Source organism: Ipomoea nil, unplaced genomic scaffold (assembly GCF_001879475.1).
Source record: "Ipomoea nil cultivar Tokyo-kokei standard unplaced genomic scaffold, Asagao_1.1 scaffold3321, whole genome shotgun sequence".
Taxonomy (NCBI): Eukaryota; Viridiplantae; Streptophyta; class Magnoliopsida; order Solanales; family Convolvulaceae; genus Ipomoea; species Ipomoea nil.
The window spans coordinates 1,522,573-1,537,387 of record NW_017619749.1 but is presented as its reverse complement, the minus strand read 5'-3'; the positions used below and the strand labels follow the sequence as shown (position 1 = coordinate 1,537,387).

General features: G+C 37.2%; 2 protein-coding genes across 6 annotated transcripts; one reads left to right on the top strand and one right to left on the bottom strand.

Moving 5' to 3' along the window:
- The first annotated feature begins 7,120 nt into the window (after positions 1-7,120).
- Positions 7,121-8,262, top strand: LOC109169682 (transcription factor MYB44-like). Its single transcript, XM_019318549.1, has one exon. The coding sequence runs from the start codon at positions 7,349-7,351 to the stop codon at positions 8,156-8,158; it is 810 nt and encodes a 269-aa protein (XP_019174094.1). The 5' UTR covers positions 7,121-7,348; the 3' UTR covers positions 8,159-8,262.
- Positions 8,263-8,427: 165 nt separating this feature from the next.
- On the bottom strand, positions 8,428-14,555 carry LOC109169680 (CST complex subunit CTC1). Of its 5 annotated transcripts, XM_019318547.1 has the most exons (18): positions 13,842-14,555; positions 13,396-13,721; positions 13,148-13,266; positions 12,984-13,058; positions 12,822-12,900; positions 12,633-12,695; positions 12,466-12,543; positions 12,160-12,384; positions 11,907-12,008; positions 11,473-11,751; positions 11,182-11,374; positions 10,907-11,091; positions 10,140-10,763; positions 9,965-10,056; positions 9,607-9,814; positions 9,360-9,477; positions 8,951-9,282; positions 8,428-8,859 (listed from the first exon to the last, which is right to left on the bottom strand). In XM_019318547.1, exons 1-18 carry the CDS (start codon positions 14,467-14,469, stop codon positions 8,686-8,688), a joined length of 3,900 nt encoding a protein of 1,299 aa, XP_019174092.1. In that variant the 5' UTR covers positions 14,470-14,555; the 3' UTR covers positions 8,428-8,685. The 5 variants fall into 5 exon arrangements, with proteins under 5 accessions (XP_019174092.1, XP_019174089.1, XP_019174090.1 ...); XM_019318544.1 differs by having other exon boundaries at positions 13,396-14,555; XM_019318545.1 differs by having other exon boundaries at positions 10,907-11,088; positions 13,396-14,555.
- Positions 14,556-14,815: the final 260 nt, after the last annotated feature.

The window sequence follows — 14,815 nt, the reverse complement described above, 5'->3', positions numbered from 1 at the left end:
TTATTAATAACACTCACAACATCAGGTAAACATGTCATTTTGGGTTAAATTGTATGTTTTTGTGTTGTTCAATGTCTCAATTGCATTCTTTTTTAGTTCAATGGCCTAATTGCACTTTGGTGTGCAGTTGAGTGACCTATTTGACCCTTATTCCTATTAAATTTGTAACTGCCAAACACTTTATGCTCAAATGGTATGTAGTAACCTTTCTTATATGGGAGGTCATGAGATCGAGTCTCAATGTAGGTGGGAGGACATGGGATCGAGCATTAGTACAGGTGTTGTTGACTCTTTGTGCACTTCATTAGGTAGTGGAGGTGGGAGATGTAGGTGGGAGGACATGGGATCGAGCATTAGTACAGGTGTTGTTGACTCTTTGTGCACTTCATTAGGTAGTGGAGGTGGGAGGACATAGGATTGAGCCTTAGTGGAGGTGGGAGGTCATGAGATCGAACATATACACATTAAACAGGAGATGCAAGTTTTATCAATTATTGTGTAACATAGTCTTTTTTCCTCTTTTTTTTTTTTTTTTCAAATATTGTATATAGCATTTGTTATCATTATTGCAAAGTATATCTTTCAACCTTACAGTTAGATTTTTGATCTCTATATTAAATGTCTCAAACATTTAGATTTGTAGGGTAATTTTTTGAACTAAATAAATGTAATTTGTAATGGATTCATATGATGTTAACTTAAACACTACAATTATCAACATTTTATATTTTTCCAAACATTCATTTTAGTGGTTTGCCTAAATTGCAGCGGGATGTAAACTATTGCAAATTCCAATGCAAAGTTATTAAAAAATAATAAGTTTCATTATAACTTTTCATACGCGAGAGGCACACTAGCTTGCCTCTTGTCTTTAAAAAATAAAATAAAATTTCACAAGGCTTACAAAAAATCCAAACTATTGCAGCATACCCTCTCTCTTATCTTCTACCTTTTTTTTCTTTCACCTCCTCAAAATGTTAGAAAAAACTCAGCAAAAATCATTGTTGAAGTTTCTCTTATCAACTTCTAGTTTATCAAGTTCATACTAGCTAATTCATTATTCCAATTTGTTATTTTATCAAACATTTATTTTAGAATCAATTCTATAAATGGTACATTGACATATATTTACCAAACTTTATTTTTTTGACTTTCAACGGGACATAAATAGTCCATTGACTATTAACTTTTACTAATTTTTATCATCGACTTTCAATTTATGGTACGTTGGCTATTGATTTTGTTCTAAATTTGATCCATCAGTTAATATCAATTTAGTAAACATTAAATTTAAAGGTAATAATGTAAAAATTTAATCTTCAAATCCCACTAACTATAAACCCAGTTTAGTAAGTTCATGAACTCAATTTGCCTATCTCAACAACAAGTCATTTTTTACATTATTACCCATAAATTTATTGATTACGTACAAAATGAATATTTAACTGGATGACCAAATTTGGAACAAAAACAATAGTCAAGTAACATTTTTATGATCAAATTGAACGTTCAAGATGAAAATTAGTAAATGTCAATAGGAACCATATATTTATGGTCGGGAATTAAACTTGACAAACGTTAATAGTCAAGAAGATATATATGTATATATTCCTTGAATTAACTCTTTATTTTAATAGTTTAACTTTCTCAACCAGCTTATTTAGCGTGAGTGACCGTGCACTCTTATCTCTTAAAATAAGTCAGGGGTTCGAACCTCCAATCTGACCATCACTTTGTCCTTTAATTAGAGGGCGAACTAGGATTATGTTGGTACCGTTGGTAGAAAACACAAATAATAATAAAAAATAAGATTATTATTTTCTGGAAAGAAGGGAAGAAAAGATGAAGAAAAGTGGCTAGTGTTTTGTGTTGGGTTTTTTGCAAGAGTCAAGTGAGCACTCTTTCCTTAAAACCTTATTTGCCACCTCCCAAAGATGCTAGGAGCGTTGTGGCCTAGGCTTCCCAGGATAAAACTTGCTAATTAAAACTTGCTAATGATTCAATGTTTGAGCACTCAAACAAGGAATCCGGCGAAAGTCAATGTTTGAGCACTCAAACAAGGAATCCGGCGAACTGTCGTTCTATGTGTAAAACTCTACTGCCTCCCAATAGCCTTTATTATGGCAACAGTCAGAACAGTTTCGGCCCGAGCTCCCTCCCAATAGCCTTTTTCAATCTCTGCTAGTTGGAATTTGATTTGCAACCCCCCCCCCCCCCCCCCCCCCCCGCACGCGAGAGAGCCTCTATGCTATACAATTCTACAAGCTTCAAAAGAGCTCTTGTATATAAGGGGGGAAAATCTTCATTCCAAAGCAATGTGGGACAAAAAGTTCACTTTTTCCCTTCATTTTCCAACTCAAATGGGTCTACTTTGAGAATCAATATCTCATTCACCCATTATCCGTTTTGAGCGTACAATATATCGATCTCTTCGTCTCACTACGAAGAATCCGAATCCACTTTGACCCGACCCAAATCGGAAGTGGACCCCACTGATAATTGTACCACAAAATAGCCACTTAACATGTCATTTTATGCCATTTTAAGCTATTTTTTCCAACAGATTATTCGTTAAAATTGCTAAAATTAATTAAATTCTTCAAAAACTTAATTCGTCCGTCATTTGGCAAACATCCCCGAAGCTAAGAAACTTCTAGGCAAGGTAGTGAAAGCAGATAGCATAGTCCCAATTAAGGGAACTTAAAGATTTGGGAACCATGTGCGGGCGATCCTAAACATGATACGAGGAAGGTTTCCCATATGTTTTTAATCCTTTAATGATGTCCAATTCTTTTAGCATATGATTATGCTTAATAACAAACTAAAAGAAAAAGGTGAATCCACAATATAATGTTACGTGATTGTACCAAATTGCGGCGACATTATTTCAGTAAAGTTAATAAAGAAAAGATTAAACAAATAACGGAGCATATGAAATGGAGATGAGGTTTCAGTACACTGCACGGAGACGGGGGTTGATGATTGAGGCAATTAAGGATGGTGGATAGGGACAAGACAAGAGAATTTGCGATTAAGAAAAAACGGAGAATTATGGGCAGATACATAATATAGGAAATAGAATGAGCTGGATATGCCCCATTAGCACCAACATATTTGTAGCCTTAGTAAGCTGCTGTTTGGTCTCTACTGTTTCTAATCCCACTTATTAAAGGGAGAGAGGAAAGAGGGGAGGAAACCTCATCCTCTCATGTTTTACTATACTAAATTGGAATTTATACCAAACCGTTTATGCATAATTATTGTTTTGTGAGATGAGATTAATCCAGACGAATATCAGTTGGATCATATTCGATAATAGCTCTCCAAAATGCTAGTAATGAGTTATAGGACAGCTCAATTGGCCTGGCTTAATAACTGTATAGTACGAAATAATAGCACAAGCCTTATGAGTCAGTTAAATTTACGATTTGATAATTAATTTATTAAAATTATTATAATTTTCTTTTTTTAGGTATACCCAGAATTTTCATCGTCGAACACAGTGACTAATTCCTCGCTAAATTGAAATTATTATATAGTATTATTACATAAAGTTGGCGAGGCAGGGGGACGAAAGAGGTTGGAGGTTTCGTGCCGCATCGGGAGAAGACAAGTCGGTGAAGCTTGCCAGCTATACCAGTTTCAACCGTCCAACTGCTCCGTTTCGGGTCAAAATCACAATCCTCCCACTCCGCCTATCACATTACGCCACGTGGGCGGCCTAACATCATCATCCAAACGTTATTCCTTTCAGACCACAACCGTGCGTTAAACCCCATCCCCCTCTCGTTAACCGCCGCGTCCTCCTCACTCTCTTGTCGCCTACTACCGCTCCCCCCCCACTCTCCCCACGCGCCCCCCACCGCGGCTCGGGAACCCCACCACGTAAACAGACACAGACGCTAAAAAGTCAATACATTTCAGACTCGAATCACGTGAGATTCGTCCAGCCTGTGGGTGGGCCCATCCAACGTAGGACTGGTTGAAGTAATCCTTATAATCTGTTTCCCACTAGTTGCAATCAGGAGGGATGATCTGAGCCGTCCGTTAATACGACGAGTGGTCAAGATTAAAGACACCCAGCTGTAAGTCTGCAAATTAGTCAAAAAGAGAGCCCCCCAAGTTGATCGCTTTTCTCATTATCCTAATTTTCAATTAACGAAAACGGCGTTACGATTATCAAATGATAATATTAAGAGGACGACGTTAAACATAAACCCCTGCGTCCTCTTTACCGTACTGTCTGAAATGTTTTAAACGTAGCCACGTTTATTATTTATATCTTATGTAGTATGAGAATGATTACGTTTTACTATTGTCATTAATTTAAGTATATTTTCTTTTGCTTCTCGAGACGGTATTTTCTTTCAATTTTTTTTTTTTTTCTGACGCAGCGCTTTGCTTATGAATAACGATTCCAAAATATAATTAATCTAAAAAATAAAGCAAGTTGAGAAAAAAACCGTTGGGTAGTTTCTATCTTTATTTTTTAAAAATTGTAACATATATAGTCAAAATTTTGGTTGTTTGGTGAAGGGATATATGAGACAATATTAAGTTTTATATATTTGAGTTAATACCATATGAAATTGTTTAAATATAGTGTGATTTTGTCACATATAATCTTAAATTTTTAAAATATCACATGTGGTTCTTCGATTCTTAAATTGTTACCATCCGAAATCAAAGTTAACCACTATGCTTTTCAACTATCAAATTTTAACCACCATTGGTCCTTTCAAGATGACCAAAAGTGGTTAAATTTTGAAAATTGAAGAACCATAAGTGGTTAACTTGAAGCACAGATGAGAACAATTAGAAAGTCGAATGACCACATGTGATCGATTTAAAAATTTAGAATTAAACGTGACAAAATTACTATACTTAGAGGATCCCATATGACATGATATTACGATCTTAATAGTGTCACAATGTATAGGTGGTGAAACACTTCAAATGTGAAAGAGTTTTTTTTTTTTTTTTTTTTTTTTTTTTTTTTTTTTTTTAAGTGCTAGGAAACAAAAATGGTGTTATTATCGGGCCATGTTTACTAAATAGTCTATCAAATATAAGGTTTCATAGTTCTATTATTCACGATTATTCAAGCATTGTACTTACTCTTTTCTTTTTAGGTACGCCATACTACCAACAATTGTTGTCATGGCATATTACATGAGCATTTTATTACTTTCATTAGTTACTTTTAACTTCAATTCAATTAAATCGATATTTTTTTGGACTCATTTTAAGTCAACACACTCATTTTTTTCTCCAAATCCTTATATTTGGTGTGAAATAACTAAAATTTGAAAGAAATAACGACCGACCAAAAAAAAAAAAAAAGACTACTCATAAATAATTGACAGAGTATAGTAAAAATGTTTTATTTTTCTCAATCAAGTTTAATAGACTCAAATCATACCTAAAATATAATGGAGATAATATCTTATTGTAAAATTCATTTTAATATGATGAAATGAATATACTTGAGATAAAGAACCATAGACCCAAGAATTGAATATACCCTTCAATCCTGTCGCACTCATTTTCTCCCCATTAATGCTGCAATAAAATTGAGAGCCCACAATCGTACGGATAATGTACATACAAGAATTATGGTTACTTTATCCTCACTTGCATTTATGAATATAGACTAGACTTTGGGGAGGGGACAACATGTTGTAAACCAAATGCAGTGAGGTTAAAGTTTAAGAATATATGTATATGCCTCAGACAGACCAAATTCAATGGACCTCTGTTCATATACAGAGAGAGAGTACTATTTTTAAAAAGTATTACGAAAAGATCCATAATCGATATTTAAATGTGCATTTTGAGTAAAACTCGTTTTGTAATATTAGTTGATAAAAGATTATAAGAAGGTAAATTAGTCTAAATGATCTGTAACTGATCGATTCAAATTAAGAAAGACAATAGACAACTCTACAAGGAATCGAATTTGGAATCTTGTCCAATTAATTTTTATTTGAGCTAATTGAGAAATGTGATTATATTTGTTTAGTGATGAGAAGAGAGCAGAAGCAACCAAGACAAAATCTGGTCACAGAGAAACACAATCACAATAAACTATATTTATATAATATAAATTTAGTATATGCTTAACAACTGGTCTGGGATCTACGCACTACTTTCAGTTAAAAGTTGGAACCTCCTGCCCCTACCAACCCTTACACTTGGAACTTTCCAAGAACGCACCCCGCCTTTCAATTACAACCAAACCACGACAAAACTTCCCAATGTTTATGCACTAAATATATGCTATCAGGTCTTAATCTTGTGAACGGAATAACATAGATTAAGAAAGTTCTTTGTATCGGTCTAATTTACGTTATAAATATTTGATTGTTATGAATATTGGGATAACAAATATAAGTGATGGAGTTATAAGCAGCTTATTTAGTCTACTTAATTGAACAATATACATAATCTCATAGGCTTAAGGATATGCTTTTGAGAGGACTGACCTAAGTTTAGCTTATTTAGAAATTTGTACTATGCGAGTTATATAGTAATCCATCTAGCCTAGTAATATGAACAATAGATCTAATCTTATAAGTCTAATGATATGCTTTCGAGAGGACTTACCTGAATTTGAGTAATTGGAATTTGTGTTATGTGCAAGTTATAAGCAAACCATCTAGTTTAGTAGCTAATATGAACAATATGCCTAATCGATCTCATAGGTAGAGCTGTCAAAACGAGCTAGTCCGTCCCACCCTGCTAAAAGGACGGGGTGGGCTCGAAATTTTAAAGCCCGTTTTAGAGCGAGCTGGCAGGATAGGCGGGTATGACGGGCCCCGCGGGGCGGGCTGCCATTATCTAGGCCCGCATTTTGGAGGGATTTTTAGCTCACCCCGTCAATCCGCATTGACAGTTCTACTCATAGGCCTAAAGATATGTTTTCTGGAGAATTGGTCTGAGTTTGACTGATTAGAAAAGTTGTACTATGTGCTTTGAAAGTTGTACCATCTCTTGATGTGATTATGACAAAACATAAAAGTATATACAATGTTATAATTCATTTGGATCTTGAAATAAAATTTGTGGGATTAAATTACTTGTACCAATGGTTTGGGTTTGGAAGGTATGGCCCTAAGTGGGTGAGTGCATGCACCCTAAAAGTAGCTTCTATTATTCCTTGAAGTGTACCTTCATTGTACATAGATGCATACATTTCACTCTCTATATATAGCTTGCGTCTTAGCTCCCATCGCCAGAGCATTCAACTCAACACCACAACCCGACCTCATCTTCGCTCCCAAGAAGACAAATTTAATAGTCTCTCTGATCTTTCACTTGTTGTTCTTGGGTTCTTTCAATCTGTTTGATGGAAGCGTTTAACAGGAGCTCATCGACTTCTTCTACATCGTCCGACTCATCTTCGTCGGAGTCTTCGTTCTCGGCCGGCGGAAAGGCGCCGCGAGATGGGAATAGGCCGGAGAGGATTAAAGGGCCGTGGAGTGCGGAGGAGGACAAGATCCTTTCCCGGCTTGTGGAACGGTACGGGCCGCGAAACTGGTCGTTGATTAGCAAGTACATAAAGGGCCGCTCCGGGAAGTCTTGCCGGCTCCGGTGGTGTAACCAGCTCAGCCCCAGTGTGGAGCACCGATCCTTTTCTCCGGCTGAGGATGAGACCATCTTGGCCGCCCATGCAAAATACGGAAACCGATGGGCCACCATTGCCCGCTTGCTCCCTGGTCGGACCGATAATGCCGTCAAGAACCACTGGAACTCCACCTTAAAGAGAAGATACCAACACCAGAATCAGAACCAGAACCAGAACCAAAATCAAACGTTCGATTTCACCGAGGTTGCCGACGCTAAAAGTAGCCCGTCGGGATCTGTGTTTTTCGGCTTGGAAAACTCTACATTATGCATGAATATCAACGCCGGAGAGAGTCCCAGAGTAAATACTAGTAGCGGTAGAACGTTCCCGTTAAGTCATTGTGACGATGAGTATGATCCGATGACAACTCTGTCCCTGGCGCCGCCGGGAATGGGCGGACACGAACTGCCGGAGAGACGGACGGAGAGCTTACCGGCGGGATTCTGGGATGTGATGAGGGAGGTGATTGCTAAGGAAGTAAGAGAGTACGTTACGTCGTCGTTTTCTGGGCCTTCCACTGGGTTTCATTAGGATGATGATTATAGTAAAATGTTTGTTGCTTGTTAATTAATCTCATCTTGTCGGCTTTCATATTAAATTACATAAATTAAATCAATCAGTTGGTTCATAGTTTTAATTTGGTAAACATGTTGGGGCCAAATCTGGAAATTGAAAACCACCACCTTAATATTTGCAAAAGTACTTTGGTGAATTACTAATTATCAAGTATAATGTAACACAACTTCAGCTAAGTTGATCTGAGTATTAACTTGATCATCACAATATTACAAGTTCGACGACTTCTGATTTACCTATTTACAAGTTCCTATCTACTAAGGTCACAAAGCGAGATTTACCCTTGAGTGTGCTGATTGTGTGCGAGTATAAGTCTAAAGAAGCGACCACCTAGTACAACTTGGATAATATAGGTAAACAAAAATGAAAAAGCAGCAAAGAGGTTGCCACTCTTTCAGTAGTTTTACCAAAGGTATTTACAGTCACATCTTAAGCCCTCCAGGCTATACAGAGCCGCTAATATGGCAGAATTGTCTGGTCAATCAGGTATTTTCAACAAGTTCTTGAATGATGTTTCTTGCCTCTGCAAGAGGTTCTATGTGATCAACTCCTAATGCCCAAACATTCTTCACCTGAGGCATCACCATATCTAGTCCAGTCAAATGTTGTTTGAGTGCATTGGTCGCTTCTGAATTCATGAGACTAGCGACGACGTTCTGACAAGACAAGAAACGAAGAACATGTAAATCGGGAAGCGAGGTAGGGCATTGTGGCTTGAGAGTTATAGTTTTGGTTAAGGAAACATACCAAACTGGTGCTGGAACAAGCTCTTAGAATCAGAGACCTGAGGAAGTCTTCATCTGAGCTGCTAATGATTTCGTCTGAGTTGACAGCGAACATTAGGTCCTGCAATGAAGGATCAGATGTTGATCCATGGTTTTTCACGACAACCCTGCCAAGGCGCTTAATTACTTTGTTCAAACGACAGCCAATCGAACTGCAGCTTTTATCTTTTCTCCTCTTTCTTGAGCTCCACGAGGACTTTTCACATGCTTTGCAATGTTCTTTAGAATGTAATCCAAGAAAAGCTGCTGCACGCTCACAGTTAGCCCAGCAACAGCAGGAAGATGACCCATCATCTACATAAGCATGTTACACATTAAATTTCTCAAACTAAATGAGAAACATTTCAAAACAGAAAATGGCATAAACCTACCTAAGACAAACCCGGCAAGTGGGATGTTAATCAAAGATGAGCTAGATTTGGACTTTATCCTTTGCCAAGAGTTGATAGCATCCTTGTTCTCCAGGATGAGAGCATAAACAGCTACAACCTGACAAATGTAGTGACAGGAATCAAAAGAACTATGTGATGTCCTTGTGCATGGAGAAGATACCCCGTGAAAAGAGAATCTCACAAGAACATCAAGTATAAAAATAGTTAAGCATTGAAGGCTACTTACCCTGCCACGCAACTGCAATGGCTTAGTCTTCGAGCAATGCATCATTTCATAAATCAAAGCTTTAGGCACATTGCTAGATGAAGCCACACTAAGTGATTCTGCATCAGCAGGAGCATAATGGCTCATATCATCAAATACATCATAAATCTCACTTCTAGAGTGTACACTGATGAAAGATGCAGGTATCAGCATGAAACTATCCTGCCCACTAGAAAAAACAACATATATAGGTATATTATTACTTAAGGTGGAAACAACTTCTCAGGATGTCAAGACAACACCATGGTTAAGTTACTAGGACCATTGAGCTTTAACGTTGAGCGATTCAAGGTGCATGTACAAAAAGAGCATTGCATACCTGAGCACAAGGATTCGATGAAATGTTGCAGTGACACCTTTTCCAAATCCAGCAGGGCAAGCATGCTTATGTGAAGCACCATAAATCCTTACCTAACCAGTTAGTTAATAATATTAATGTAATATGTTAGGGTTGCTAAAAGTGAAAAACAGAAAGCAGATAGATTTAGAAATACCATCTTCTGATCCACCATAAGATGGACACAGAAACTTTTTTCTTCAAAGAACATTGAATGAGCACCACTATGGACTTCACACCTTAGAGGTACAGGAAGTGATTTCTCATCTAAATAATGAATAGCCTGTACTCGTCCACATAAAGATATTAGATCTCCTTTCGGTAAATGGTGGTCAGAATATCTTGTTCCATGGGGTTGCATTAAAGGAGTAACCATGGTGCCACTGCAATAATTGGTCTCAGTTTCTTCTTCAGATGAAGCAAGAGGATCGATCAGACCTACCTTTGGCAACTTGAATTTATCCTCAAGGAGGCTAATGAATGCAGAAGACAGAAACAAGTTAACATCAGTATGTATTTCAGTGCTTAAGCTGTGTGGTTCCGAGGGTGGAATTTGTTGTTGATGATAGCCTTCAGGAGAAACCTCATTGTCGTTGACAATTGAACTACCTTGTGGAAATATAAATGATGAATTCGAATTTTGGAGAATCTCATCTGTTGAGAACGAAAGGCTCCAAATATGATTTCTAGAATTCAAAAGTACTTTACCACCATCTGGTGATGTGCATAACATATCTTCATTGTGATGCTCTATGATGTAATAACAACCAATTTTCATGGCCTGCACTTTAGGTAAAGGTAACTAGGTTAGAAGTTGTGAGTCTGTAAAAATTAAAATAACCTGTTTAAATGCAAAATAACTTAATATTTCTCAGCTAGACCTATTAAGCAGACAATAGATACAAGATCAGCAAATTACCAGACCTCGTAAATGGAAAAGGCTTCAAAGCTGAACTCCAGTAATGCCTTTCTAATTTCATGTTCAGAACAGCCACACTTCACACCAACATTATTGCATTGCAGCCTGCCAATGCAATCGGAATTGACTCTTCTACCAGTAACAAGACAGGGAACTTCCGACAGGATACTAAAATTACAATATTTCCCTGCTGAAAAAATGCAAAATGTTCATCATAAGCACCAAGTACCAGCTATACTATAATTAAATTCCACTTTTACAGTCAGGGGCAGCGGCTCACTTGATGGATGGCCAATTTTTCCCTTTTTACAAGGAGGTAAACCTCTGGTTAGGCATTCCACGGAATCCTTCAGTAGGTCAGAAAAAGGTGCAGAAAGTGCATCTCCATTATTCTCACCAATATGCAGATCCCAAGGCAGAACTAGAGCCTCAGCAAACACACTTGAGTTACTTGAAATGCTTTGATGATGATACTGAGAAATATAAATATGGGATAAACAAAGAACTCAAAAACAATATATCTCACAACAAAGTCTGAGGCTGGTATGTGATGCTTGCAAAAAAGACATACCTTTTGCAGGATGGGAAATTTATGCTTTATCCAAAGCAGGTGAAACTTTCCACTTTCAAGCTCCTGAAAGGTCTCTTTCATATTGATGCAATCAGAAACTGGATGATCAATGGATATTTTGTCTGCCACATTATAGGAAAGATGGAGAGACATATTAATCTCTCTAATGAATGGGCCACTAGTGAAAATGCGTCGACACGTAAAAGGTTCATTTTGGAGTAAATTGATACGATCCATCTTTTCAGGCATGCCTTCCATAATGAGAGTGAATTTCTTTACCTGAAATGTAGAAACTTGCAGAAGTTTAATATAAGACATTATTATTCCTTTTATAACACAACTGCCAATATTTGAAATTTATTTTTTAAAATTATTAAAAAAAAAAAAAAAAAAAAAAAAAAAAAAAAAGAAGAAAGATTGCAATGGCAAATTACCTCGTATAACCTCTTAAAATTCCAATTCAACGAAATGTCTGGTATAACATCAATGTTTCCAGTTGCATCAACTAGTTGCAACCTTCCAGAAGATGCAGAAATCTGGATGATTAACACATTAACATAATTGGCTTAAGAATTATCTATTTAAACATAGAAGCTTTGCCGATATCAAATGCAAAAAATTGCCATTGGAATACTCCCAGAAATTGTTATTTAAAAGATAAGAATACAATATAGATAAGATTCTAACCTTTAGGCGTCCAACCAAAGCAATACCTATTTCATCACTGTGGACAGTTCTCCTTATTAACTGCACATGATCTCTGCTCCCACAAGATATCGAGTTGCATTGGTCTTTCCAGCCCATGATATCATAATCTCTCTCCTGATCCGACCACATTTTCATCCAAATAGACTCACAATAACTTATTAAATTAGAAAATGGTACCACCTGAAAATGATGTCCATGGAAAAGCTAGGATCTGAGCTACTTTTTCAGTCTTGAACTCATCAAAGTTATAATTTCACATGAGAAGTCCTAGTCTTCTATACTTACTAAACTAGAGTGAAAATAATTCACTTCACTGCCACAGGCACATCTATCATGCTCGCAGAATTCCTTAAATATTCCACGCTGTCAAACATAAGAAGTTAGTAAGGTAAAGACAAGGGAAAATGAAAAAAAGAAAATTTGTGTGTTGCCCATCAAGCTCACATATTTACCTGAGGGAAGAATGCTGACACAGGTAAACGTGATCTTGCATAAAGCTGAGCTAGTCCTTCCTTCTGATAACACCTTGCAACAGTTCACATCAGATAAGAGCAATTCTTAGGAAAGAGAACATGAGAGAAAAGGCATTCCAATTGAAGGAGAAGTTAGTCCTGGACTTAATTTCAAAAGGGAGAATTTACATTTTTTGATCCCAATATCTCCTTCATAGATAAGATACCACTGAACTTTCTCTTAAAACTTGCAATGAGAAGTAATACCCTGAAACAAATATAACATAGCAATCAAGAACGAGAGGTGTAGAGAAAAAAGATGTCATAAATTGAAATAGGGCTCCTACTTACCAAAGCCTAGCAACGAAGGTCAATGAGTCAATAAACTTACTCAAAAGGCTCTGATGTTGGGACTTGGTATAGCATCTGCAACACATAAATTGCAGCATGTATGAATGGAATGCATTTGCAGGTGCTGAATTGGAGATATAGCATAACAGATGAGAGGCACTAACCCTGTTTCTAATGAGGAGAATGATTTCACAGAAATGCTAGTCTTAATGCAGGATCCCAGAATAAGAAATTTTTCCCAAGAAAACCTCGGATTCACAAAGTGAACATTTTTTACAGACGCCTAGACAGAAAGCAATCTGTTAGAAGACAATCATCTATACCAGAGTCCATCATGTTCATTTATGTAGAACACCTAAGAATCTTCACAATATAGATGGATTTAAGAGTACAAAATTGCTCATCTACTTACAATTGCACCAACTCTCAAACCATGAGGAACAGTGATATCGTGATCAGTTAACATTAGCATTACTTCTTGATCCAACTCAACAATCATTCCCTGCATGTAAATGCCTGTAACAATCCCACTATAACTACCACATTCACCATTCCCTCTGATATCAGTCTTCTGGACTTGTATAAATTGGTCTTGCAAGTAAGACAATCGCATCAAAGATTTTTCCACTGTTACATACACCAACTGAGATGTCTCTTTCATTATATAGGCCAATTTCTTCTTCAACCCCAACAAAGAAACTATACTTCCAACTAATCTAGTAATTACTGGATGCCAAACTGAAGCAGGCCCGCAAAAATAAACAATCACGGCCTTGTTAAAGCAATGATTACTTGTATGTTCTTTCGAATTATGCAATTGAATTGTTGAATATGTACAGCTACACAATTTACACTCACAGACTAGCATTTTCGCAAGAAATCCACGACTCCTTGAAACATTACTCTCACGGGTACTCGAACTTATACACGGAACAACCGAAACAGGGCTAACCGACTCTACTGCTCCAGTTAAACAAGGCCGAGCTTTTGCAAGATCAGTACAATTAGTACTAGAACCCGAGAATAGAGAAAACGTGCTGAAGACCGAAGAAGGCTCTAGAAAATCCCATCGAATAATCTCCAGAAAACCACCATTACGCCTCAGAGGGATGAAATTCCAGGCCAATATTCTGATCCTTTGACCAATTATCTTCAGGTCAAACTGGAGAATGTCGCAGCAGATAGTAGCTGAACCGTCAGAAAACTTAAAGCAATTGCATTCAGAAGCTAAATCGTCGTTGTGAGGGGGGAGAGTTAGGGTTCCGGTGAGAAGTACTGGAGCCTTAAAGGATTTCAGAACTTTCGGGTCGGGAATTGCAGTACCCGGGTGAGAGCCTCTATCAGGTCCGTTTCGAGCTCCGAAATTTCGAGTAGACTCCGAAAGAGAGACCGAAGGGCTGCTAATGATAGAATATGCTCCGGTGACCGGTCGAGAACTTCCGACAAGCTCCGACAGTTTAACGATTTTGACTGTTTCGTCGCCCATTTACAGGATAGTATGGGAGATTGTAGGCAGTGGCGCCGTTCTGTGTAAGAGATGCCTTCAAATTCAAGAGGACGAGGTATCATTTTCTAAAATTCCCGCCTTATTGTTTTTCTATTTTTCATTTTTTAATTACAGTTAGTATTAAATTAAGTAAGATAGTCGAACTTAGAACAAATACCTTATGATTTGATGATATAACTCTTACCTTTTAAACGGAATGTTATATGCTTGAGTCCCATCCTAGTCGGAGGAAATTTAGAGACAACTCATAGTGAGTTAGTTGAATACCGTACATTGGGGGTATTTGGTAAATGACTGATAGTTATAACTGTTAGCTGATTGAGTT

Bases quoted from the DNA above. Each gene is read 5' to 3' on its own strand.
- LOC109169682 (XM_019318549.1), top strand. From the start codon at position 7,349: ATGGAAGCGTTTAACAGGAGCTCATCGACTTCTTCTACATCGTCCGAC.
- LOC109169680 (XM_019318544.1), bottom strand. From the start codon at position 14,469: ATGGGCGACGAAACAGTCAAAATCGTTAAACTGTCGGAGCTTGTCGGA. The intron at 12,696-12,821 runs GTAAATTCTCCC...AGGTGTTATCAG, and splicing joins AGATATTGGGATCAAAAAAT to AAGGAAGGACTAGCTCAGCT. The intron at 12,009-12,159 runs GTTAGAATCTTA...TTAATCATCCAG, and splicing joins CTTTGGTTGGACGCCTAAAG to ATTTCTGCATCTTCTGGAAG.